Raw genomic sequence first — 24333 nt, forward strand, 5'->3', positions numbered from 1 at the left:
ACACCCTTCCAAAACGCTTTGAATTATTAAAATTCACTATAATAATTTAGGAACATCTGGCAGAGAATGTTTGTAAAACTAAAGCATTTTTGGGTCGTCGTGAAGCACCTTGTCGGACCGCAATACAGAAATTGGTGGAAAAATTCGAGATCTTGACACAGGTTAGTGATGTAAAGAATTAAAACGTGTACGTCGCTCAAGAACAACCGAGAATATTGCTGCTGTAGCCCAAAGTGTTGAAGAAAACCAAGGTTTTCCCATTTCATCATTACACTGTATTTTGCATAAGACTTGGGTCTTAAGGCATATAAAGCTCAGATAACACAAGAACTCACGCCGGCCGATCATCAACAACGTCGTGTCTTTGATGATTGTGTCCTTGAAATGCTTGAAAATAATGCAGAATTCTATTTAAAAATCATCTTGACTGAGAGGCCATTTCTACTTCGATGGCTACGTCAACAAGCAAGACTGTCGCATCTAGGGCTTGGAAACCCCAAGAGTTATTGTTGAAAAGCCTCTCTATCCTCAATGTCTAACTGTTTGGTCCGGCGGGGTCATTGGACCTTACTTTTTCGAAAATGAGGCTGGAGCAACACATGTGAATTGTTATTTTATTGAGTATTGAGTAGTTATATGTGAGTGTGCGCATGAAAAACTGAGAATTCCTTGGGGAGCTATCTTCTATCTTATTAAAGTAAAATTTGTCTTTCAGGCGACGCCTAATTACTCTAGTCAATGACAAGTACTACCAGTAGTATATAATAAAAATTGGCAATTGGCCGAGACAATTTTTATAGACGGTCAGGTTTATGTCCTTCTATTTGTTGGTCCCAAATAGTCATCCACTATTTCCTTTAATATTAATGAAAAAGGTTTTGATTGTTATAAAACTGAATTGTTTAAGCTCTCAAAATGAACGTTATCAAAATGTTGACGTCACGTGCAAACACTATATTGAATCAGGTTCTAGGAGGATTTGCCTTAACCATTTTTGCCTTAAATGTATCTGCCTTGTAACGCTTTTGCCTTGTGACATTTTAGCCTTCTCCCGTTTTTTCCTTATATTTCTTCTTAGTTATATTGCTTTGTAGTGGTTTTTTTACCAAGGTATTTCGGTTTTGAGAAATTTGTGACAAAAAGGTAAACAAGGTAGACAATCACAATTAATCAAATCTTAATTATTAATACGTTGGTTTCAATGCATTTGGAGGGAATAACGGCCCGTTGCGAAAAATCACTGACATTCAGATGCAGTCCATTTCTTCATCAAAAGGCAATGCTGATACAGGGAGTTGGGATCAAATTGTTGCCTACTTTAAACCTTGATAACTTGAAGACGACATTATCAAATAAAAAACCGGTTACCAAATAGGAAAGCTATTCTCGTCAGCTGATAATACGTAGTTCAATTAGCATCATGCCGTCATTATATGAGGAGATAAAGAGCTATAAGTGGAACGAGGAGCTTTCGAGGTCCGCCGTAGTCATGGTATTGGTTAATAATGGAGCTGAAATCTCCCATTCAACGATTGCTTCAACCTTAGGAGTGAATTTACGGACTGTTCAGCGTATCCGTAGGAAGCTAGAGGACACCTGGGATGTTGATGCCACCATAAAGAGGGCACCCAAGGAGGAGGGCACTGACAGGAAGGCCAGGGACACCGACTTTGTCGACAAAGTGAAGAAGATGGTTGAGGATGACCCTACCAGGTCCATGAAGGCTATGGCGAGGGATCTGGGCTGCCATGAGAAAACAGTGGCAACAGGACTCATCACCCTGCCATGTGTCCAAAATTTTCATGCAGTGGTCAACCGAGAACTGTTATGACGTCGTAACCAAGGATTTGTGGCCTCCTAACTCTCCTGACCTTAATCCTTTGGACTATTTTGTCTGGGCTATGCCGAGAAACATACCAGCAGACATCTTCATAGCACCAAGGCCAGCCTGATGGACTCCATCAAGGAGGTATTCGGCAACATGGACAATGAGATGGTCAGAAGAGCCTGCGGCCGGTTCAGAGGCCGTATTGAGGCTGTTATTGATACCAACGGTGATTATATCGAATGAATGGATACTCTATACCTATATGCTCGTCATAGTTTTGATTTTCAATAAAAAAGTTAAAAAATGTATATTTTGTGTTGTTTTTTGTAGAAAAATATTTTGGCGACAATTTGATCCCCGCTCCCTTTATATTGAAATATCTACTTACATCATGGACTGTACTAGAGTTAAAGATCAAGATTGGCACTTTGTCCATTAATGTCAAGGATGGATGTCTTCTCCTTTTGCTGAACAAACTGGGGTTGCTTTAAATGTTGATGAACATGAAATATACATTGGAACTTAAGCAAATCGTGCAATTAGTCGGTAAACCTTCCTAAGACATATAGAGGATATTTACTTATCAGAGAACCAGAAAATTCTCTGATGGGTAAGAATTTGTAAACTTGTGCCGGAAAATATCCTCTGACACCTGGATCTTTCCAGGCATCTCACTAAGTTCCTTCAAATATAGAGAATGGTTTCTATAGAAATTAAGAAATTTATGTATTTCCTAGAAAAAGGAATATTTGATTTTATTTTCAAACAAAAATTAATATTTGATATTTTTCTCAAAAAATATCAAATTTGAATTTTTTTATTCATAAAATTTAATTTTTGGTGAAAATTAATAGTTTTTGAATTTTTTTTTCTCCAAAAAAAGCTAAATTTTTTGACAATAGATATGGATTTTTGAACAAAAAATTCAAAAATTTAATTTTTTGTGAATATCTAGTAATTTTTGAGCTAAGAATTTTTTGATTAATTTTCAAAAAAACGGAAAAAACAAAACCTTTTCCTCAATATAATCCTGCGGACGCCTCCGTCATTGAAGCTAAAAATGCTTTCTGCTTGTAAAAGGGAATTTGGGTTAAATATGAAAATATTTTACAAGTGGTACATTACTAGAAAAAGGTTGAGAATCCTTGATGTCGCGTAAAAAAGACTGTTTGAGTAAACTGCTGAAATATAAGTCTTTATTTAATAGATAAACAAATATACTTTTTATTTATCTCTTAATTAATTTAATTTAGTATTGTTTTAGTCATTAATACTTTTTAAAATAACATTAACTATACTTTCGTATCAGTCTTTACAGAATATAATTATATATTTAACTTATGAGAGTCTCTGTAATACATAATTATGATTAAAAATATCCTCTATTGTGCTTAACATTATTGTTTTATTTGAAAAGCCAACAGGCTTCTTTGATATTTTTGGATAACCATGAAGAGTTTTAGTTCAAACAATGGTAGAGGTAGGCTAGAGGGGCTGTAGCCCCCCCAAAAAAAAAAAAAATATATATATATATATCTGTAGATAATTTAGTATTTGATATAATAGTGGGGACGCTCTTGATTACATACTATATATTGAGTACATAATGTAAGTGATTCGTTTTCGAATGAATAAAAAGATATATTTTTAAAATACATTCTTTATTTTTTTTTACAATCCGACCCATGCTGTGGAGATATTTGAATAAACATGTTTTTTTTTATTATGACGTTCTGTATGGTAAATCTTGAAGGATTTTTAAATCTTTATAGAGTCGTTTTATGTGAATTAATATCTCCTAAATCCCAACTTTGTCCATTTGGTATCTCAACACTTTTTATTACTGTGTCAACTTTTTAGTTATTACATTTACTCATAGACAAATGATACATATGTTGTCACTCATTGTAAACTGTATTTGTGGCATAAAATGGACTTTTGAACTTTGATTGTAATAGTTTATTAATAAATGGAAAATTTCTCTCAAATTAAATTTCGAAGCTTCTTATAAAAAAGAAAAACATTACATATTTTATAATAAGTCATAAAATATGTGTATGTATACATAAAGACTTATATAAAATGAGGTCAAGCCATACATTAATATCCTATATTTGAATTTTTTTTTATCATCTACACTAGAGTAGGTTTTTCCGGTGTTGCCCGGAGCATTAAACAAATTAAAATGAATTAAGAACTCTTCTGTTTAATATAAAACAAAAAATAAACACCGAGAAACTGTACAAATTTTTCTCATGTGGGTTTTATGAGTATGGATATATTAATATATAGGGACTCTTCTTTCATTGGATGAGGAAGTAGTTGCTTTATTCTGGGTCAAACGCCGAACTTGCAGTCTCGCATCCGCTTTCTTGAGCATTAAGGAACCCTGTCCCCGGCTCGCAGGCTATACGACGAAGATGCATTTCTAAACACTAAGTTGTGAAGTTGATTGTTGGGCCCGAGTGAAATTAAATTTATCCTCTGCTGCACCCCGGAGCATCAAGGAATCCTCCTGATACTCCAATACACACTCCAAGACCCAGGTTGCGCGGGTGAAGTACTGGGCCTCAAGGTAGTTTATACTACACCGCCGATGCATTTCTAAGCACCAATAACCCCTAGCAATGTGCTATAAGACACCCACGCCCATGGGTAGTAGACTGCTGGTCCCTAAGGCAGGTTAAATTCTTACACTGCCGCTTTCCTGACCATCAAAGAACCTTTCTAATATGCAAAATATACCCCGACCCTCAGGTTGTACAGGTGAAGTGCTAAAAAAGGCAATTTTAAAGCTACCATGGCCTTATTACCAGAACTGTTTCTGGAGCCTAAAGAACTTGTGAGAAATCTGAGCGGAAAAGCTGGTAATCAAACAATTGGACAAACTAAATCACCAGAGGGTTGACATTGATACAAAAATACTATTTAAAAACCCTTTTATTTCATCAAAGCAAACATGGCTCCCCTATAAAATCGCTACCTTGTCAATTTATACGAATAAGTTGAATAATGAAGATGACGGTATGAATTGTACATTCTGTAGCGAGAAAATAGAAACGTCAGCACATATTTTCTACGAATGTAATAGGGTGAGTCCTTTGGTAAGAATGTGTAAAGTAAAATTAAAAGAAAACTACAAATCTCGACGTCAATAACTGATTGATTAATGTCCACGGATCTTAATCTTCCCAGGGCTTTTCAGATGGAGGTCATCATCAGTAAAGTGCAGGTGATGATATATACTTGCAGATGTAACTACAAACCCATTCCAACAAATTTGGAAGGTGTAATCCAGAAAGAACTCAACGTTTTAGCAAATTTCTCCGACAAAGGTTGTTAATTCGGCCTGGTAGTTTATTGTATTAAAAATTTGTGTTATATTCACTTAGAATGTTTGTTTTTGCTTGTCATAATTAGAAATTAATATATGCCTATTGGGCATTAAAAAAATAATAATATTTCTAAATTTATCTTTAGTTAGAAACAAAATTGACTACAGACCACATTATTAGTTATTAGCAGAATTACCAGTAATTAGGAGTCGGCTAAAAGACAAACTTTGCTTTAATATTAAAGAAGATAACTCCCCAAGGAATCATGAGTGTTACTCTCTGTTCTTCTTGAGCACTCTCAGAAGTAACTACTCAATACTTATATTAATTCATATGTGTTCTCTCCTCAAGAATGAAAAAATAATGATAAGAGTTTGAAGAAGAAAAAATATGAAGGGATGGTTGATGATTACTTTAGTCTTTAGAGCACTAATTAAAAAAACAGTATACTAAATAAAAAATGTCTGAGATAGTTTATTTTTATTCAATATTAACAAATACTTAAAATGTATATAAATTATAACATGCATAGAGATGGGATTTGTGTAAGAGTGCAGGGAAAAGGCGGAAGACAGACATATGGCATTACTGAAGGAAGGTCCTTGTTCATAAAAGCTCCCTATTTTATGATTTTAGGGGAGAAAATGTTTCCAAATTTATAATACCATTAGTATAAGGAAAATATTATAACTATATTTAAATTCATATATATTTATTTTATTATCCATTTTTAAACGATTCAATATTTTCCCTGGAATATTATTGTAATCTATATTCACGCTACCTAACCAGCTTATTATTTCTAAATTTCTTAATAAATATTAAAAACTAAATTGACCAAAAATCAATCAAAATCGATCTTTTTTAATTGCAATTTATTATTTTAAAAAAATGTAAGGTCTATTCTATAACTTGAGCTAGTATTTAAAGCACTTGAAGAATAAATAAAAAAGATATTAGCTTCTAAGTAAGGTCCTTCATTTTACTCAATTTTTAAGTGCTGATGTACATTTTTTATTCATTCTATTCAAAATAAAGTAATAAATAATTCATTTTTCAAATGCTGAAATGTTAGTATCATTTTTTTATTTGCTTTGATTCCCATCTATATAGTTCTTTCATTTCGAAATATGGCACTGAATCGTGGTTATATCCTAAAAACATTATTAAAAAGAAAAGGTTTTAAAGGGCAAACCTGTGAATGTTGAAAGTTTGAATGGTCATTTAGTGTTCTACGACTTAAATAACAATGATAAATGTTGGTTCCAGCCTTAGGGCGCTACATGACCTTCATTTTGTTACCTAGTGTAATTATTCCCTTAATTTAATTATGTAACTTTTATTATTAACATGTATCTACTTTCAAAAGAATGATTTCAAATGCAATTGGGAGGAAATATGTATACCTGTCTAAAGACAGGATGAGGATATTCAATCCAAAAAATTTAAGGATAATGTATATTACAATTTATGTCCCAAAATTAATTCAGCAATTCACAATTATTTTACTCTTGTGTGACGTTGTCCATCGTGAAGTAAATCCCTCAAGTACATAAAATCATATCCAGATTCTGATACTCCCTCCTACCTGGTCCTGAGCATAGCACAGGCCTTGATGAGGAACTCCTTGTTCATGTTGGCCAATGCCTCAAGAATGGAAGGCCCAAAGGATTCAACAGTGATACGTGAACGTTTATTGGAATTTCTTTCCAAGACCCCTACAAATACCGAGTGCTCCATTAAAATCTGAACACTTTGAATGTTAAACTTCAACTAGGGTAGGTTTTCCTGGTGTTGCCCGGAACATTAAGATATTAAAATTAATTAAGGACTCTTTCGTTTAATATAAAACAATTTAAGAATGCTGCCGCATTTCTATACACCAAGAACCCCTTCTAATATGCTAGAATACATCACCGCCCACGAGTTGTGTATATGAGCTGCTGGTTCCTCATACAAGTTAAATTCTTCCACCGTCGCTTCTCTAAACATCAAAGAACCTTTTTATATCTAAAATACACCCAGACCTAAAGTTGCACAAGTAAAGTGCTAAAAAAGGCTTTTTAAGGCCGCCATGGAACTGTTTCTGGAGCCATGAGAAGCTACATGAAAAATTCAGAAAAATCCATTCATTGTTTTGGCCATGATTGAAGGAAAAACATACACACACACACATACATTTACATTTAATAAATTTATATTTTAAACTTCAGCATAATATAATTTACTAATTAACAATATAATTTCAACAAAATTAATACTCTAAATAGATGTGTCTGAGCTCTCTGAATCATTAATGTAGCCACCCTTAGCCAAAACTCATTTAAAAGAGTCTTGTAACGGAGGAGATGGGTTTCTTTCCTTTGAACTTCACTTCACCCACTTTTTTGATAGCTCTCTGGACAGTCTCTTGTAAAACCCGGAGATCTCTTGCATGTTCCCTCATGTACTTGAGGGGATTGACCTGGGCTATTTCTTTAACTTTTTTGTCCGGTTTGGCCTTTTTGACAGAGCCCTTTTTCCTCTCCAATGTTTCAGACTTCCTGGCGGCGTAGATGGTGGTCCTGGAGATGCTCAACTGCTTGGAGTGCGCTTATGGAAATTTGTCGATCACGTTCAAGTTTCATTTTCTCAACTTTTACGTCATCTAGAGAGCTTATGTTTGCCTTCTATTGTAACTAATTGTTTATCCTTTAATATATCAGAATATGAATTAATTTCAATCGCTCATCCTTGATTAACTATTAAATTAGTAAATGTTTAGATTTCAATGGACTATACGGTTGTAGTCTGGGGTATCAGATCCGTAAAGCTCAGAGTCCACATTTCTTTTTACCACGGCATAAAGGTATTTAAAAATATTAGTTTTTCCGGAATAAATCCGGTTCAAATAACACAGTTTGGACAAACTGTACCAATTTAAAATTGTATCATGACAAGAGATCAATTTTACATTTGTAACATAACTATTTTTCTGTGGTTATTTGCGTTCCTGGGCGTATGGCCGACACGGAGGCACACAACAATGGCCACACGGCGTTCGTATTCGGAAGACAACTCAAGGATTTTTTTTATTCTTTCTTATAAGTTAAATCTGATGAGTACACTTTCACAAACATAGGGTTGCCCAAGATTAATTGAAATACAGGGTTATACCATAACGCGTGTACGACTGATGTTTGACTTCCCCCACGCTTTTAAAAATAGGTGTCATAGTGTATGAGGTGTTGCATGTTGTCTCAAAATCTTTGTTTCTTGCCCAAAGGCAGTGCGATATATTAAATTGACGTCATAGACTATGAGTGGTTGCGTGTTTTGTCAAAATCTGTCTATCTTGTGCAGCAGTCAGTAACCTAAATCAAATTGAAAATTCTAGCAAGCGCGATTACATGTTGGTCTAACCTTGTATTTCTATCGACCTTGGGGTTGCCAAGATATTGAGGTCTACACTTGTTCTTGATTTAAAATCCTACTCTGTGTGTACTGTACATATATGTAAAGCCTTTATTGCTTTAGGTCATAATATAGTTATTATACCGTATTTTTGATGGTTTATTATTAGACCAAAAGGAATGGATTTTCCCCACTACTATTTATATTCATAGTAGTAATTTTACAAATTACGTAGCTTGGTGAATAGATGTGCTAACAAATAACAATAGCCCTTGCCCATTGCTTTATATTGATTTTCTTATTTTGCACAATAGAATATGTAAAATGTTAAGCCTATGAGTTGATTTTATTTCACTTCTAATGAAGAGTTATCAATTCAACTATAATATAAATCAATGAGTATTTGTTTTCTTGTTAATTAGTTTTTAATTACTTGGTTTTTCTATTTCATCCATTTTCATTTTGAATTGTTTATACTTTTTAATAGAATAAATGTCTTCTACGACGCTATTGGTAATCCTGATTATTATTTTATTTTTATTTTTTTTTATTTCTAAGTTCTAAGCTGAATTTTGATAAATATTTCATTTATAGTAAGTTGATAAGGCTTGAAGTAATTCCGTAGAATCTGACAATATGTTGTACAATTACTATGATTATAGTCTTCTCTTCTCTCAGCCTATCTACACTCTTCAATCATTTATAGAACGATTTCTTCTAGAGAGAAGGAGAAAGGTGACACAGAAAAGTATATATGACAATGTTAAACAACAAAAAGCATTTGTCAGAGTTGTTTGTTCCACAGTGGAATAAAAAGTTCCATTTGAAATAATCATTAAAGGTTAGTATTCTAATTTGAAGTAGTACTTTTCATATTCTATTATTATTTTATTTTATCTTTATGAAATATATTAGCACATTTTGAAGTTTAAATAATATAAACATATTAATCTTACTCAGAAGCTTGGAGTAAGGTTTTGTGACCCTTTGTTTGTACAAATATTGCGCATGATTTTGTTTCTCTTAGGGCGACTACAATATTAAGTATGTAGATAATATATTCTATCAAAATTATATCTACCTACATTCTTCCGTTGCGTATATCTTCATAATTATTTAGTTCGATGAACCAAAGAGCGTCATGGTTACTTCCTAAATATCATGTAGAGTACTTCATGGTCATTCATATCCTCTCTCTCTCTCTCCATAGAATTATGCTTCATGAAGCAACGTATATATAATCAAATGTTAATATATCTAATGAAAATATTAGCAGAATTGTTATTACTAGTATTTACTCAACCCAAAAAAAATATTACGTATTTACGAAAAAGATGTTTCAAGTGTGTTTTTTATCGCTGGGCCAGTAATGAGATAAGTTAACGAAAACACTTGAATTAATTGCACAATATTTGAGATCTTATTTTCTTTTAGATAAAAGAAACATGTGTAGTTGCATACCTGAGTATGTCCCGGGTGCAAAGTTTGAGAAACACTGTTATAATTCATGCTATAAATTTGTTTTTATATAATTTTAGCTTTTTATAAATTGAACAAATTAACAATATCTCAAGGGCGTCCGCAGTATTATATATATATATTTTTTTTTTTTTTTTGGGGGGCTTGGATTTTGGAATTTTTTTGAAAAAAATCCAAGAAAAAATATAATTTTCTGAAATTTTTTGGAAAAAAATTGAAAAATTAAATTTTTCTAAATTTTTCTTTTCAAATATTAAATTTTTTTCGAAAAACACAGCTATTTACTAAAATTAAGTTTGTTGTAAAAAAATTCAAAAACTTGCAGTTATTCACAGAAAATTAAATTTTTTAGAAAAAAATTATAAATATAAAATTTTTTGAAAAATAATTTCAAAACTTAAATATTTCGGAGAAACATTTCAAAGATTTATAGCTATTCAGAGAAAATTAAACTTTTTGGAAAAAAAATTGAATTTCAAATATTAAATTTTTATAAAGAAAATTTTTGAAAATCCACAGCTATTCACAGAAAATTAAATTTTTGGAAAAAAAATTGAAAAATTTTAATTTAAAATTTTCTAACAAAAAGCATAAATTCCTTTATTGAGGGGGGAGGGGCTACAGCCTAATCCCTGTGGACACCCCTGAATCTAGGTTTAAGTCTTAATTAAAAGTGAAAATGAACTGACAGTTGTATTTTTTTTTTCAAGGCCATGGAGCGAATGTTTGTAGGACAACACCCAAATATTATTTTGTTCTGTTATGTCTTCCAACACGCAGGCTTTCACGATCACTTTGCTAGTCCGCAACTCCTTAGCAATGGAGTTGAAGCTTCTTGATGGGTCATCATCGATCATGGTCTTAACTTTTTGGATGAATTCGCTTGTCCTAACTTTTCTAACAATTTGCTAACTGTACTGTCCGGATTGGGACACCAGTCAAATTTGAGACCTCCCGATTTGAAATTTCCATGTTGTGTGTGGACTAAAATCCTCATCACAGTGCTACGCCGTTCCTCCTCTGAAAATGCAATCTTCTTTATATCTGAACCAGCTTTCGACATGATTCCCAAAACTTCATTATAGTTGGTTGATGCAACAACGTTTCTGCAGGCAAAAAAAATAGAGACGCCATTGCCCATCAGATAGCTACAACCTAACAAAATTGACGGCGCACGCAAGCGCTGATTTGATCTGAACGCCCTGTATATTATTAGTAAAATAATATATAAGGCTATATAATATAGCTAGAGAGGTGACCTCTCAATACATTGTCAATTGGCATAGTTAGGCTGGCAGAGAATAAATATTCTGATCTTGAGAAGTTGTGTACAGCTGTTGTGTTTGGGCTACAGTTATGTATTATCTTAAAATCCAGAGGGGGGAACTCTGCCTTATTGGATATATGGCTGTTTCGGCGGAATCCTTTTCAATAAGCATACCAAAGTTAACAGCTAAACCTTAAAAATATTTTTTCAGATACCTTGTCACCTAGCTCTATATTTTTCTTTTTCTAGCTATGATACGATATAAAAGGCATGTTTTAACATAAATAAATATTTACAAGCTTCGATCAGCTCTTATGCAATTACTACAATACTAGCTAGGCATATAGTAGTTATTACTTCATAGTTATGTAAATTTTTGTATGTGGCTCAATTTTTCAAGAAGTGCGTATAATGACAAGCTGACATTTTTTGAAATATTAAGTAAATAAAGATCCTTTGAATTCTAATACATTGTGATTTTATCTAGGCATAGACGCCTTTACAAAGCTCCTTTACGTGGTTGTAACATTCCATTGGCCATTACTTACTTGGTTAAAGGAATAAAGTAATAAAAAAAGGAAGCGTAATATTATAATGAATATTTTTGAAGTGAAATGATTGTTCAGTCGTTCTTGAAGATCTCTAGAGGATTGTCAAGGAATGTGAAACCGTGTAATATATATATATATTTAAAATTGAGTAATTTTATTATGTTCATCTAAAGTTCTTATTGGTCAATTTTTGATTAGAATTTTAAGGTAATTGTAAGACATTTTAATCACTTTGATACTTTTGTTAAAAGTACTCTTCCAAGCGACGTACTTAGCAAAATTTATGTTATGTCGTGGTTGTTCAAAAATGTGTATGAACGATCAAATTCAAAGTGAATGTCAAAAATATTAATGTGTTGTCTTTTTTTTTTAGATATCCTTTATTTTATTCGAAGACGGGCTCAATAATAAAACCCCACATCCTCAGAGTCATGGGTCAAAACTGTGTTACAGCTCACTCTCAAATACTCCCCGAACTTTGTCACCTTGATGATATACCTGACGGTGGAATGAAGGAAGTGGAACTTCCTTCTAATTATGGTGAAGGAAAGATTCTTTTATTGAGGGACGGACTAAATATCAAAGCTCTGAGTCCAAAATGCACTCATTATGCTGCTCCTCTTTCCAAGGGGACGTATGATCCACAATTAGGAACTGTTAGATGTCCATTTCATGGCGCTTGTTTTAATGTTGAGACAGGAGATATTGAGGACTATCCAGGTTTGGATAACCTACACTCCTACAAAGTCCATCTACGTGAATCCGATAAAAAAATCCTTTTAAGTGGTAAAAAAGAGGATTATGGAAAAGGAATTAGACGTACAAATAGTCCTCTTAAATGTGATGTCAATGATAATCGTTTAGTTATCATTGTTGGAGGTGGAGCTGCGGCTCAAGCTTGTCTAGAAGTCTTGAGAGGGCCTGATTGCAGATATAGAGGTAAAATACTATTAGTTTCAAATGAGGAGCATTCCCCTTATGATCGACCAAAGCTCAGCAAGGCACTAGGCGTCAATCCAGAAGAAATCCTTCTTCGTCAATCCAATTTTTATACCGATCGGGATATTGATATTAAATTAGGAACATCTTTAAAATCCATCAGTCCAAATGAAAAGAAAGTTAAACTCTCCGATGACACGACCCTGAATTATGATAAAATCGTTCTTGCTACTGGAACTGTTCCTCGAGTTCTAGAACTTCCTGGAGCGGATCTGAATAATATATTTGTACTTAGAACTCCCAAAGATGCTAATGCAATCATTACAAATGCTACTGGAAAAAGAGTTGTGATTATTGGTGGTAGTTTCATTGGTACAGAGGTGGCAGCTTCACTAATTGGAAAAGCTTCTGAAGTAAGCTTGGTAGGGACTTCCGAGTCTTTATTTGAAAAGACACTTGGAAAAGAAATTGGATCATTTGTTCAGAAGATGCATGAGAACAAAGGAGTGAATTTTTTTCTAGGTGTAAAGCCTTTAGAGTACAAATCATCAAATGGGACAACAGTTGAGGTTGTTGCACTCTCAGATGGTTCCGAAATACCTGCAGATGTAGTTGTATTGGGAGTTGGTGTCTTTCCAAACACAAAAGGCTACTTAAAAGACTCTGGAGTCCTTACGGATGAGCGTGGTTATATATTGGTGAATGAAAGAATGGAAACAAATATTGAAGGAATTTATGCAGCTGGTGATGTCGTTAAATTTCCTCTCTTCACCCATGATAATAAAGAAGTGTCGATAGGACACTGGGGCTTAGCAAAATCTCATGGACGTATAGCTGCTTATAATGTTGCTTCCTTCAACCCAGAATCTCCCAAGACACAGATTAAAACAGTTCCATTCTTTTGGACAGTGCAATATGGGAAATCTCTTCGTGTCGCTGGGTTTGCTGATTCCTATGATGAAATCATATATGATGGCTCTGTTTCAGATGGGAAATTTGCTGCCTTTTATGTAAAGGAAGGTAAAGTAATGAGCGTAGCAACTCTGATGAGAGATCCAATTGCTGCCAAATTTGCTGATTTTTTACGAAAAGGAAATGTTCTTACAAAAGAGTGCATTGATGATTGGATTTTGTCCAAATAATGTTGAGTGCATTGTCGTAAGTATAGATAGTTGATCGACTGTATACTGAGATTCTGATTATTTCTCATATGTATTGGAAATAAAAATTTATTTATTTACAAATTGTTCAGCTTCATTAATTGTATAATTACTACTGTGTTAGTTATTTGATATTGAGATTTTGATGGACATATTTGTTTCATTTACAATTGAAAACAAGATTGTATAGCATATGTTCGCTTTATTTATAAATTATAATGTATAATATGTAAATATTTTTTGTAGCATTTGGTATTTACATCATGTTGTCACAAAATGGATAAATTATTGTTACATTATATTGATATATTATTTGTATGTAAGTAAAACTATAATGATTTGAATATCATATATGATATTCAAATAATTATAATTACCTACTTGATGCCTTCATATGAATGTGAATAAAGAGAGTTTTAATGTAATGTCAGTATTGTGGATTTCGGCCAATGAACAACAATGCTTTATAACAATGAAAAACCCTTTTCCTTATTATTAAGGAAAACAGTGTGAACTATTGTATGTCAAAATGAGACCAACAAATAAAATTACTTTGATCTTTCAAAAATATATCCCTCTATTTTATATAAGTACGTGAAAATGGTCCAAATCCTCTTGAGAGTAAATAAAGAAGAAAAGTATATGTTGGGAACTTTGATAGACGTCATAATATCTACAGAAAAAGATCAATAAATAAACCATGCACCATGTTCGTTAATACTTAGTGTTGGATCAGTCCTAGGACTGATCGCCTAATCAGTCCCCCTCCCCCTTTTCAGTCTCTCTTTTTTATCGGTCCAATCTCTTTTACCATTCAACAGTCCTAAGGACCGATACATTGGTCTTTCAGTCCTACCTAGGATTGAAGAATTAAAAAGAATCAGTTACTACCTCGACTCCTTTTTATTCAGCCTCTGTCTTGGTAACAGGGGGCGTCGCTTGAAAATTCGAGTCCAGAAATTGATATTAGATACAAACAGGGTCGCAGCTACGTTAGACTCATATTGCTTAGTGTCCAAAGTTCCAGAAGGGAACCCAAAAGCTAAGGTTGCTTAAGACAATGATTTTAAAAATGGGGCCGTGCTATGAGGATAAGGAGGAGGGGGTGCATGAAGATGGAGAATTACTTTCAGTCTATACATACATAGTACATATATTTTGTATAAGGGGGCCCCGGCTAAAAAGATATCAGTGTAGGAGGGCCTTGCCATAGTTATGTTTGGGAACCCCTGGCTTAAGGATTATTATAGGGAACCGACAAGCTTAATAGCAGACTTGGATCCATAATTTGGAACTCAAATACAACTGTATCACCCTTTCGACATAAAAAAATAACTAGCAAAAGCTATAATTGCACAAAAAAACTCAGAAAATAGACTTATTAATTAAACCTAATTGCGAAGCTGATAAACGATATATTGAGGTCTCGGTTCTACTTTATCAGATACGGTTCTAGAAGTTCAAGAACCGACCCTGCTAGAACGTTAAGGAAACAACCTTGTACATAACCTCTTAAAACTTATGATTTATGATCAAGCATCAGGTACTTAAATGGCGTAGTAACTACGACGTAATTTCACCATTTGTAACTTTTTTATATATAAGACCGATAAGGACCGGTCCTAGGATTGACAAATTTTATAAGGACCGGACTGGTAGAACTGTAGTCGGTTTAATTCTTTTAGACTTATCCTAAACTACTTATAAGTAATAATACGTTTGAATTTTCAAAATAGGGAGAAATAGTTAATGAGAGACCTAATCTTGTAGATTATACAAAAACATATATTTTTATTATTATGTACGCTCTCGAGGATTTTGACAATTTTCACATCCCTAATTATATGCCTGATTCTAAAATATATATTTACATGATTATACTATCATAATTCCATATTTTAGATAAAAAATAACTATTACAATCAAGACAATAAGATATTTTTCTCTAATTATCCTACTTTTCTACTCACAAATAATCGATCAAAATATGTGCATAACTGTACAAACCTAGCCACTTCATACTAGGGGTTTTGAATATCTTTTACTTTGATTTAGTGCTTATCATAAGAATATAATAGTATTCAATGAAGGTCTTAAATCTTTTTTTTTATTCTTAAAGACATTTGATGGAGTTTAATCAACATTTATCAGGGGCGTCCGCAGGAAGTGGGCTGGATTTTGTTTTGAAATTTGGCCCAGAAAATAATCATTTTTGTCTTTATCACTCAAAAAATATCTTTTTGTGGTGGGAAAATAAGTGTGAAAAAATTATTAAGTCAGATTCATACCCGGCCCAAAATAAAATCCTGTGAACGCCCTGTTGATTGGAAATTTGCCCATTTCAAATAGTAAAAATATCAGCCTTGAACCCCCAAGATGGCGTCACCTTCAATTATGATGCAATTTATGACGTCTGTGAAAATGCTCCATACAATATTTTAAAATGTCAAAAGAAAAGAGCATCGGGCAGTAACTTAGGACTATTAAAATAAAGATTTAGGTTATTGTTCCGCTTCATTGCGATTTTATTCGTGGATTAGTAGGAAATGAAATATAATAAAGTATTGAGTTCAATGTTCTTGAATCTAGGATTAAATGTACGAAGGGGTATACTTATTGGCAATATAGGATCGAAGAATATGATTACTCACATACAATTCTAATCAATAATTATGCTATAAATTCCGTCCAAATATGATAACTCTTTTCCCCCTCATCCTTCATCAATCACATGTTATTGTATTCTTACAAATATTGTCAGGTACGTTGTCACTAGTTACATTTTCGGTTTCTTAGAAAAACCCTAGGTATTTCACTTGAATGTTATGTATAAATATTTTTTGTGCAAATAACAATATACTATATATTCTTTTCTTTTGTGGAAAAAAAAAAAAGCATGAGGTAAAATGTGTGTAAATATACCTTAATATTTGAAACATAAATCGTCGAAGTATAACATTGTAATTTGAGTACTTTATAAATTATCATCATTCGAGGAGAAGTGTCCCCCAAGAGAGAGAGAGAGGAAATCAAAATCCGGATCCATTACCTCCACTTTTCCATTTTGTACGTGGGTAAGGAATGTTATACCTTAACATACTTTCTAAATTATAGTCGTTAAATAAGTACCCTGCTTTCTATCGACCTTTTTAAGCCCCCCTTCCATACAACTCAGTGGCAATAATAAGCCATGACCTCAAATGTGTTTGTTTGAATCCCATTGGCCCCACAATATTTTGGACATCACATTCTTACTTAACCATTTGCACCGTTAGGTATATATAGGGCTCGAAGATGAAATCCGCACCCTCTCTCCTATTTACAAAAAACAACTTTAAATCCATAATTTTTAATATTTTAATTCAAATAAAAGACAGTCATTATAGGTCATGTTTCTTAAGGCTTACTCGCTATAATTGCACTCAGTCTCGATACGGCCTCTGAACCGGAAGCAGGCCTTGATGGCAGACTTGCCATAGTTATGTGGGAACGGTCTATTAGTGTGTGCCTCGAGGTACCCCAGACATAATGGATTCGTTCAGGCCGCTGGTCCTTGTTCACGGGGTGGTAGGAGTTTTCCTCTTCTTGTAAGACTGGGATTTGAGATCCTCGTTAACACATGCCCTAATCGTCTTGTCACTGACTTCAAGTTCCTTTCCAATTGAAACGAAGGACCTCGTCGGGGACCGCTCAATGATGGAGCGCACCTTCTCGATGAACTCTGCGTCCCTGACCTTCCTGGAGTCTTCTTGTGACCTTCGCGACCTCGAAATAGTCATCCGGGGGTTCTTTGAATCCTCCAGTTTCTTCCTGGTTTCCTGGATGTAGCGCATTGTTAGCCCAGTGGTGTTACAGATGTCACGGTTGCTGATTTGTCCTTGATTATTAATTAGACACATAACTACAGCGCATCTCCGTTCCTCCTCTGTGAAATGAATATCCCGCATCTCAGAGTATAATTCTTCCATTGTAGCGAAATTTGACTGTGTCTTTATATTAGGCGAGATTTAAAAAAAATTAAATTGTCAATTGATATGACGATGACATTTGGAGCAGGGAAACCCAAAGAGGACGTGGATTTCATCTTCGAGTCCTGTAAATTTCTACAATAGAAACCCTAGGAAATCATAATATAAATATTATTAATACGTATTTACTGTACTAGGCTTGGATAATACGAGAGCTAGGAAACTGCAGGCAAGATCTTTTCTTTCAAAACGTTGCTTATTGGTCAATGATGATTCCAAAATGGCGGCATTTTTTTGTAGCTGGAAAGTCTACTGCAAAGTGTATTAGGAGCGCCCTCTATCTCCTTTGGCAAGCGATTGGTTGAAAGAGTATGGATTCAGTGAATCATTGTAGCTGGAAAAGAGAAAAAAGGGGTAGATGTCGCTAGCTAAAAGTTGAAATGCTACTCCTTTTTTGTAGCCGGCTCTTTCTTTTTTCTTCTCTTCTTTAGGCCGCTTTTTTTTTCTTCTTTCTCAGAACGTTGTGGTTTCCTGCTAATCCTCTCTCTTCAGTGAATGAGTGAAGAGTCTTAGAACACTTCTCTCTGAGAACCTCGCGTCTGTTGTCTTTTTGGAGTCATCCTCGTTGTCTTGGTTACTATCAGTATTAGGGTTTGATATCTGTCTGTGGTAATAATAGGAGAGAATCGCCGTCATCGTCGTCATCACTCCGTACTTTTATTAGGTATTTAAGTTACTTTGTGCATTATTTTGTAAATCTACTCGGTTTTTGTGTAGAATTACACATTTGTGATAATTATTTTATTGGGGTGTTCCCGTTGATTGGGATTCGGAGGTGATGATTAATGAGGGCGTACATTAATAAATCAGCCTTTTCCTGGCCCAAAAGATCTTTTGCTTATGCCATTGATTCGGAGTCTCTTTTATTTTATTTTATTTTAAGTTTTTATTTTACCTTTCCCAGAAAATGATTTGATTTAAAGAAGAGACGAGTATTTTGCTTTAGTAGTATTCTATTCTAGTAATGAGTGCAGATGTAAAACGCGTAGACGTGGGTTGCTCGTCTCGCATCTCGCTCCTTTTTTTTTTAAGTTTTAAGTTTTACTTCTTATAACTAAGAACGCAAGTACAAGTTTCTCTTGAGGATGAAGTAAGTCATTGTCGTCGTCGTCGTCTGACTTTTTAGGATTGCTCCTACTTCTTGAATGAGTCTGTTGTTTACAAGTTTTTAAATTATTGAGTAGTTGTATTCCTTTTGGTTGCTTTTGTTTCTTTTCTCATTTAAATACTCATTTTGTACAAGGAATGACATTTACCAAAATTCATGTTTAATTCCCGGGCAAAATAATTTACAGACAACAAAACAAGTAAACAAAACAGAATGCGAAAAAACCCTTCTAGAAACTAGCAAAAGAAAGAAAGAGCAAAATTAATTCAGAGTCAAAGCAAAAGAGTATATTTTTGTGACTGTTGTTAACAATAATAAGAACGAAAACATCTCCGAACAAAGCACCACCCAATCAAAAAGGTCCAAAGCTTCCCATCAATCAATCAAACAAACACAATATCAAAACAATCCTTTTTCACTGTATAAATTTGATGAAGAAAGAGTTGGAAAAAGCCAAAGCCCCAAAAATGAATTTTCTTCTATCGCCATTTTTTTCCAGTCAGCTTCAAGTCTCCAAGACATGTCCTCGAGAAGCCCATCTTCGGACCGTAAATCCAACCGCTCCATGCGCACAAGAAGTCGAACACCCGAGATGGATAAGAACGGAAGTCCAGATCATAGAATGGGAAGCCGATCCCCCATGATGAGGAAGGATGATGATAGGGGCCGCAGCCGGTCTCGATCCCGTAAAAGCAGATCTCCCAATGGACGGGAGAGTCGATCCCCAAGAAAGGCCAGTATGTCTCCCTTAAGAAAGGATAGTCGCTCTCCTGTGCGTAAAATGAGCAGATCTCCTCGAAGGGATAGTAGATCACCACGACGAAACAGTCGTTCACCTAGAAGGAGTAGGTCTCCTAGAAAGGATAACAGACCCTCAAGAAGGAAGAGCAGATCCCCCAGGAAAGGAAGTCCCTCTCCCAAGAGAAGCAGATCTCAAAGACGTAGCAGATCGCCTAGGAGAAGTCGATCTCCTCGTAGCAGAAGAAGGAGGAGATCCTCTTCAACCCGAAGGAGATGGAGTGATTCATCTTCTTCTCCGTCTTACAGAAGGCGAAGAAGTACTTCTAGAGGAAGGTATTCTAGGTCTCCTGGAAGAAGAGGAGGAGGAGGAGGAGGTGGGGGACGTCCTATGATGGATAGAGACAATCCTCCAGCCAGTAATGTTCTTGGAGTATTCGGGTTAAGGTAAGATTTGAAATTAATAACATCAAATAGAATAGTATTACATTTTTACTTATTTAGTTATAGCACAGATGAGCATGACCTGAATCGAGAGTTCTCCCGTTTTGGAGCTCTTGAAAGCATCCGAATTGTAAGAGATCCTGAAAGAAGATCCCGTGGATTTGGATTCATTGATTTCAAGTATGTGGAGGACGCCAAACAGGCTCGTCGTGCATTATGCGACACGTATTTGGATGGGAAGAAAATTAGAGTTGATTTCTCTCTAACCAAGGAACCACATGGAAGAACTCCTGGGCGATATCTCGGAGGAGGAACCTGGAGATCTCGTCGAAGATCACGTTCCTTCTCACCTCGTCGTTACTAATAATATATATATCTCTCCTTGTGCATAATCGTTAATTTATATTTCTTGTAATAATGAAAATTGGTTTTATATGATTTATAAAGGTTGTTCTCCAATATATATGTGTGTTTGTAAAATAATTATTTTTCTTTGAAAATTAAGTGTATTTTTAATTGCCTTTAAATTAATTACGTATGTTTCCCATTTGATAGCACACTTTGGCTCACTACACTTTTAAAATACCTGTTCAAAAAAATTACTTGAAATACTGTATATTATTCTCGTTTGGGAGGATATAAATATATGACTTTCACAACTATCTCTTAATTTCTTTTTAATACCAATGTTTGTGGGGTTGTCTAGTTAATTTGAAATAACGGCTGGACTAAAAAAATTAAATGATTGTCAATAGGTATCTTAATATTGTCTTCAAATCTCCTTCTCCAGCAGGATTATATTCTGTTCCCCATTTCCTGCCCCAAAGTGAGTCTGCCGATAAGTCTGAACATCTTCATGTCTTCTTTTACTTACAAGGTCGTACATTATTTGTACTTTACGTTGTATTTGAGGGAATCCGCCAATAGCTGATAAATCATCCAAGTATTTCCATTGATACTCTCCAAACTTATGGAAGTGTCTCCTCTGTAGACCTTTACTTTGTCTGTCCATAAACTCTTTTTCAATCTCATTCAGCATGATTTCCTCACGAGGGAGAATTAATTCTCCAGAGAGACTTTTGTAAAAAAACTGTATTTGAGAATCAAAAACGGGGAAAGGACATATATGCATGGGTATGCCAATTAAACACATGGAAGGATACTTTACGTTGATGCAATGCTTATACAAGTCATGTACCCGTCGGTTTTCAATATCAACAGTAATAGCACAATCTCTATGAAGAAATGGAAAATCAAACTTGTAGCCAGTGCAATACAAAAGAACATCAATATCTTTCAAACATGAGTTATCTTGCAGGACGAAAAATGGTTCCTCGTAGGAAACAATTCCTGGAACTTGCTGGATATGTGTTAGGCGAGGATATAAAGAGTTATTATGACTTAAATATACTTTTGATGCAAATTTTGCAATTTCAATACTTATATCGATTCCAGACGAAGCTGCACCAAACACCAAAACCCTTTTGCCTTTATAAGGCTCCGGGATTCTATAATTATGGCTATGCAATACTTTCCCTGAATATGAGTCAATACCCTGTGTATAAAAAAATAATAATATGATTACAAAAAGTTCAATTATGCATCTCGTTGAACTAAGAATCCCACTCAATTACAATTACCTTTATTTGACCGTACGTTGGAGTTGAGTAGTGTCCATTACATACAACAACTGCATCAAACTCAGTGATTTGTTGCTCATTTTTTAAAAGATTTAAAGTTTCTATTGACCATTTAGATCCTCTAGGACAGACGCTCAGCACCTTGGTATGAAACTATAAGTAAGTAAAACAGGATTAGACTAGTATTTTTAACAAAAAGATCATATAATGAGTATCCATGCCTGAATGTATTTGAGAATGTTGGAACTATAGTCTTGGATGTATTTGAGAACCTCAGTGTGCTTTAGAAAAGAATCAAAGGATGGAGGAAATGGATAATCTGGAAATGCCATTACTTCTTTTGGTAAATTAGTTTTGAGCCCCTTGTACATCGAGGAGTGGATTGGATCTCCAGTGGATAGATTAATTCCTACATTATCATCATAGATCCATGTACCTCCAACTTGACTCCCTAATTCAAATACATACGGAACCCAATTGCGAAGCAGGGATACGGCTCTACGTGCAGCACAAACTCCGGCTGCACCAGCCCCAATTATAGCAATTTTTTTATGCCCTGTCGTTGTCATAATATGCGAAATGAAAATCAATAGTTTTTAAAACAGTGAGGATACCACAAAGTGAAGAACAGTAGTTGTTGCTACGGAATTTAGAAGTCAACTATTTATTACGTGCTTGACTCCTGCGTATAGCGTCCTGATATAACATGTTATAGCTAGACAGTTATAATAATTATCAATAACTATGTTTTTTATATTTCACAAACATGAGATAAATGCATAAAATTATGTCAATACTAATAAAATTAGATAATAGTTCATGTTACCTGAATTACTCAAGAAAGTCCTTAAATATTTATATTACCAAGGACATCTAAAGAGAAAGACAGCAACTTACAATAATTTTTTGAAGAGCGTGTACACAAGGGGGAGTAAGAATTTAATCTAAATAAGTATAATCATCGAAGTTGGAACTTCGATCTGGTAGGAATGGAATAATTTTTACGCGTTTAAGATCATTTTAACTTTTTCGTGATATTGATATTTCCAAAATTTATTGAAATGGTAAAAAAGTGCTGTGTTTCAAGATGTAAGAGTCAAATTACAAAAGATCTTTCCCAAAAAATATATTTTCATAAATTTCCAAGTAAAACACATATTAATAAGGATTCCAAAAATACAATGATAATAATCAACGTAGAATCCATCTAAACATTTCGTCGTTTGCTCTAAATCAAGAGGTTTTTACTAAAGAGACTCAAAAGTCTCGAAGGAAAGTTTAAAAAAAAAATAAAAATCAGTTATTATCTTGGGGGGAAAAAATCTTCTGAATGACAATATCTTATTTCCCTGGAAACACAGGTTAAATGACTGTAGATTTTGTGCCAAAGTGTGTTTTATTATTTAAAAATAACGAAATCAATCTTTAATCTCATTTCCCGAATGATTTTTTTTTTTTAAATATACGTAAATGTAAAATTGGTGGAACGTGTCCAATAGAACAAATCATAAATCAAACGAAGAAACTGATATTATAATTTGTGAAGAAATAGAAGCTTTTAAAAATAAATTTCTATTTAAAACATTATGTGATTTATATAGAAAGGATTTCTATCGAATAAAAATGTCATTGGATCAGAATAGTCATTTAAAAAATAGCAAAAAACAATTATCATCATTCAAGAAAAAACCTAGAAATTATCTTCTTGGATATTATGGGATCCATAATAATTACTCATTTTATTATTCTGGACTTACTTTAAAAAAACATCCGTAGACAGTAATAAATATATAATATACTCTTCCATTGTAATATTTAGTTCTGTTTTCTGTACACATGGAAAAAGTTTACTGCCCTTCTCTTTATTTGTCCCTAAATATTATTTCTAAAGGTCTTTAGGGCAAGGAAGGTAGGCTTTATGAGTTCTTAATTCTGATTGGCTTAAAATTAGAAGCTGCTTCATGTTCCTCCAGCTAGACACAATATATTCCCTTGACCGCTCTATCCGCAGAGTCCTTTAATTATTACCTAGTGATTTTATTTAGTTTTCAAGTTAATAACAACAACATCTTACAAGAACTGAATTATCAAAAGAATTGATTCAACAAAAGAAAGAATCCTTTACAGATTATTTGTATTTCGTACATTCAGGTAGTAGTTGACTTGAGTCTACTAGGTATTCAATGAAAAAATTATACTGCATTCGCTTCCCTGTGTATCATGAATCTGATTTAATATCCAAAAATATACCCCGGCCTATGGGTTGTCCAGGTGAAGTACTGGGTCCAATGTAGTTTAATCTCCACTGCCACCGCGTTTTTAAGCATCAAGGACCTCATCTAATATGCTATAAGACACATCGGCCCACGTATTGTGCTGGGTCCCAAGTAAGTTTAAATTCCCCCGCCGCTGATTCCTTGAGT

At 34.1% G+C, this 24333-nt stretch overlaps 3 protein-coding genes across 16 annotated transcripts; 2 read left to right on the forward strand and 1 right to left on the reverse strand.

Annotated features, from left to right (window-relative positions):
• Positions 1-9173: 9173 nt before the first annotated feature.
• On the forward strand, positions 9174-14377 carry LOC121126028 (apoptosis-inducing factor 3). Of its 8 annotated transcripts, none has more exons than XM_071891726.1 (4): positions 9174-9397; positions 10746-11704; positions 11790-12060; positions 12227-14377. In XM_071891726.1, exon 4 carries the CDS (start codon positions 12285-12287, stop codon positions 13932-13934), a length of 1650 nt encoding a protein of 549 aa, XP_071747827.1. In that variant the 5' UTR covers positions 9174-9397; positions 10746-11704; positions 11790-12060; positions 12227-12284; the 3' UTR covers positions 13935-14377. The 8 variants fall into 8 exon arrangements, with proteins under 8 accessions (XP_071747827.1, XP_071747828.1, XP_040577248.1 ...); XM_071891727.1 differs by having other exon boundaries at positions 11790-11974; XM_040721314.2 differs by having other exon boundaries at positions 10746-12060.
• A 224-nt stretch (positions 14378-14601) lies between these two features.
• On the forward strand, positions 14602-20932 carry LOC121126030 (uncharacterized). 7 transcript variants are annotated; one of them, XM_071891728.1, is made up of 4 exons: positions 14602-17026; positions 18118-18644; positions 19588-20273; positions 20331-20932. In XM_071891728.1, exons 3-4 carry the CDS (start codon positions 19609-19611, stop codon positions 20632-20634), a joined length of 969 nt encoding a protein of 322 aa, XP_071747829.1. In that variant the 5' UTR covers positions 14602-17026; positions 18118-18644; positions 19588-19608; the 3' UTR covers positions 20635-20932. The 7 variants fall into 7 exon arrangements, with proteins under 7 accessions (XP_071747829.1, XP_071747830.1, XP_040577254.1 ...); XM_071891729.1 differs by having other exon boundaries at positions 14602-17018; positions 19276-20273; XM_040721319.2 differs by having other exon boundaries at positions 16866-17026; positions 19276-20273.
• Positions 19586-22704, reverse strand: LOC121126029 (uncharacterized). The gene is made up of 3 exons (XM_040721317.2): positions 22132-22704; positions 21911-22063; positions 19586-21825 (listed from the first exon to the last, which is right to left on the reverse strand). Exons 1-3 carry the CDS (start codon positions 22477-22479, stop codon positions 21043-21045), a joined length of 1284 nt encoding a protein of 427 aa, XP_040577251.1. The 5' UTR covers positions 22480-22704; the 3' UTR covers positions 19586-21042.
• Between the last annotated feature and the right edge of the window lie 1629 nt (positions 22705-24333).

Source organism: Lepeophtheirus salmonis, chromosome 11, assembly GCF_016086655.4.
Source record: "Lepeophtheirus salmonis chromosome 11, UVic_Lsal_1.4, whole genome shotgun sequence".
In the NCBI taxonomy this organism is placed as follows: Eukaryota; Metazoa; Arthropoda; class Copepoda; order Siphonostomatoida; family Caligidae; genus Lepeophtheirus; species Lepeophtheirus salmonis.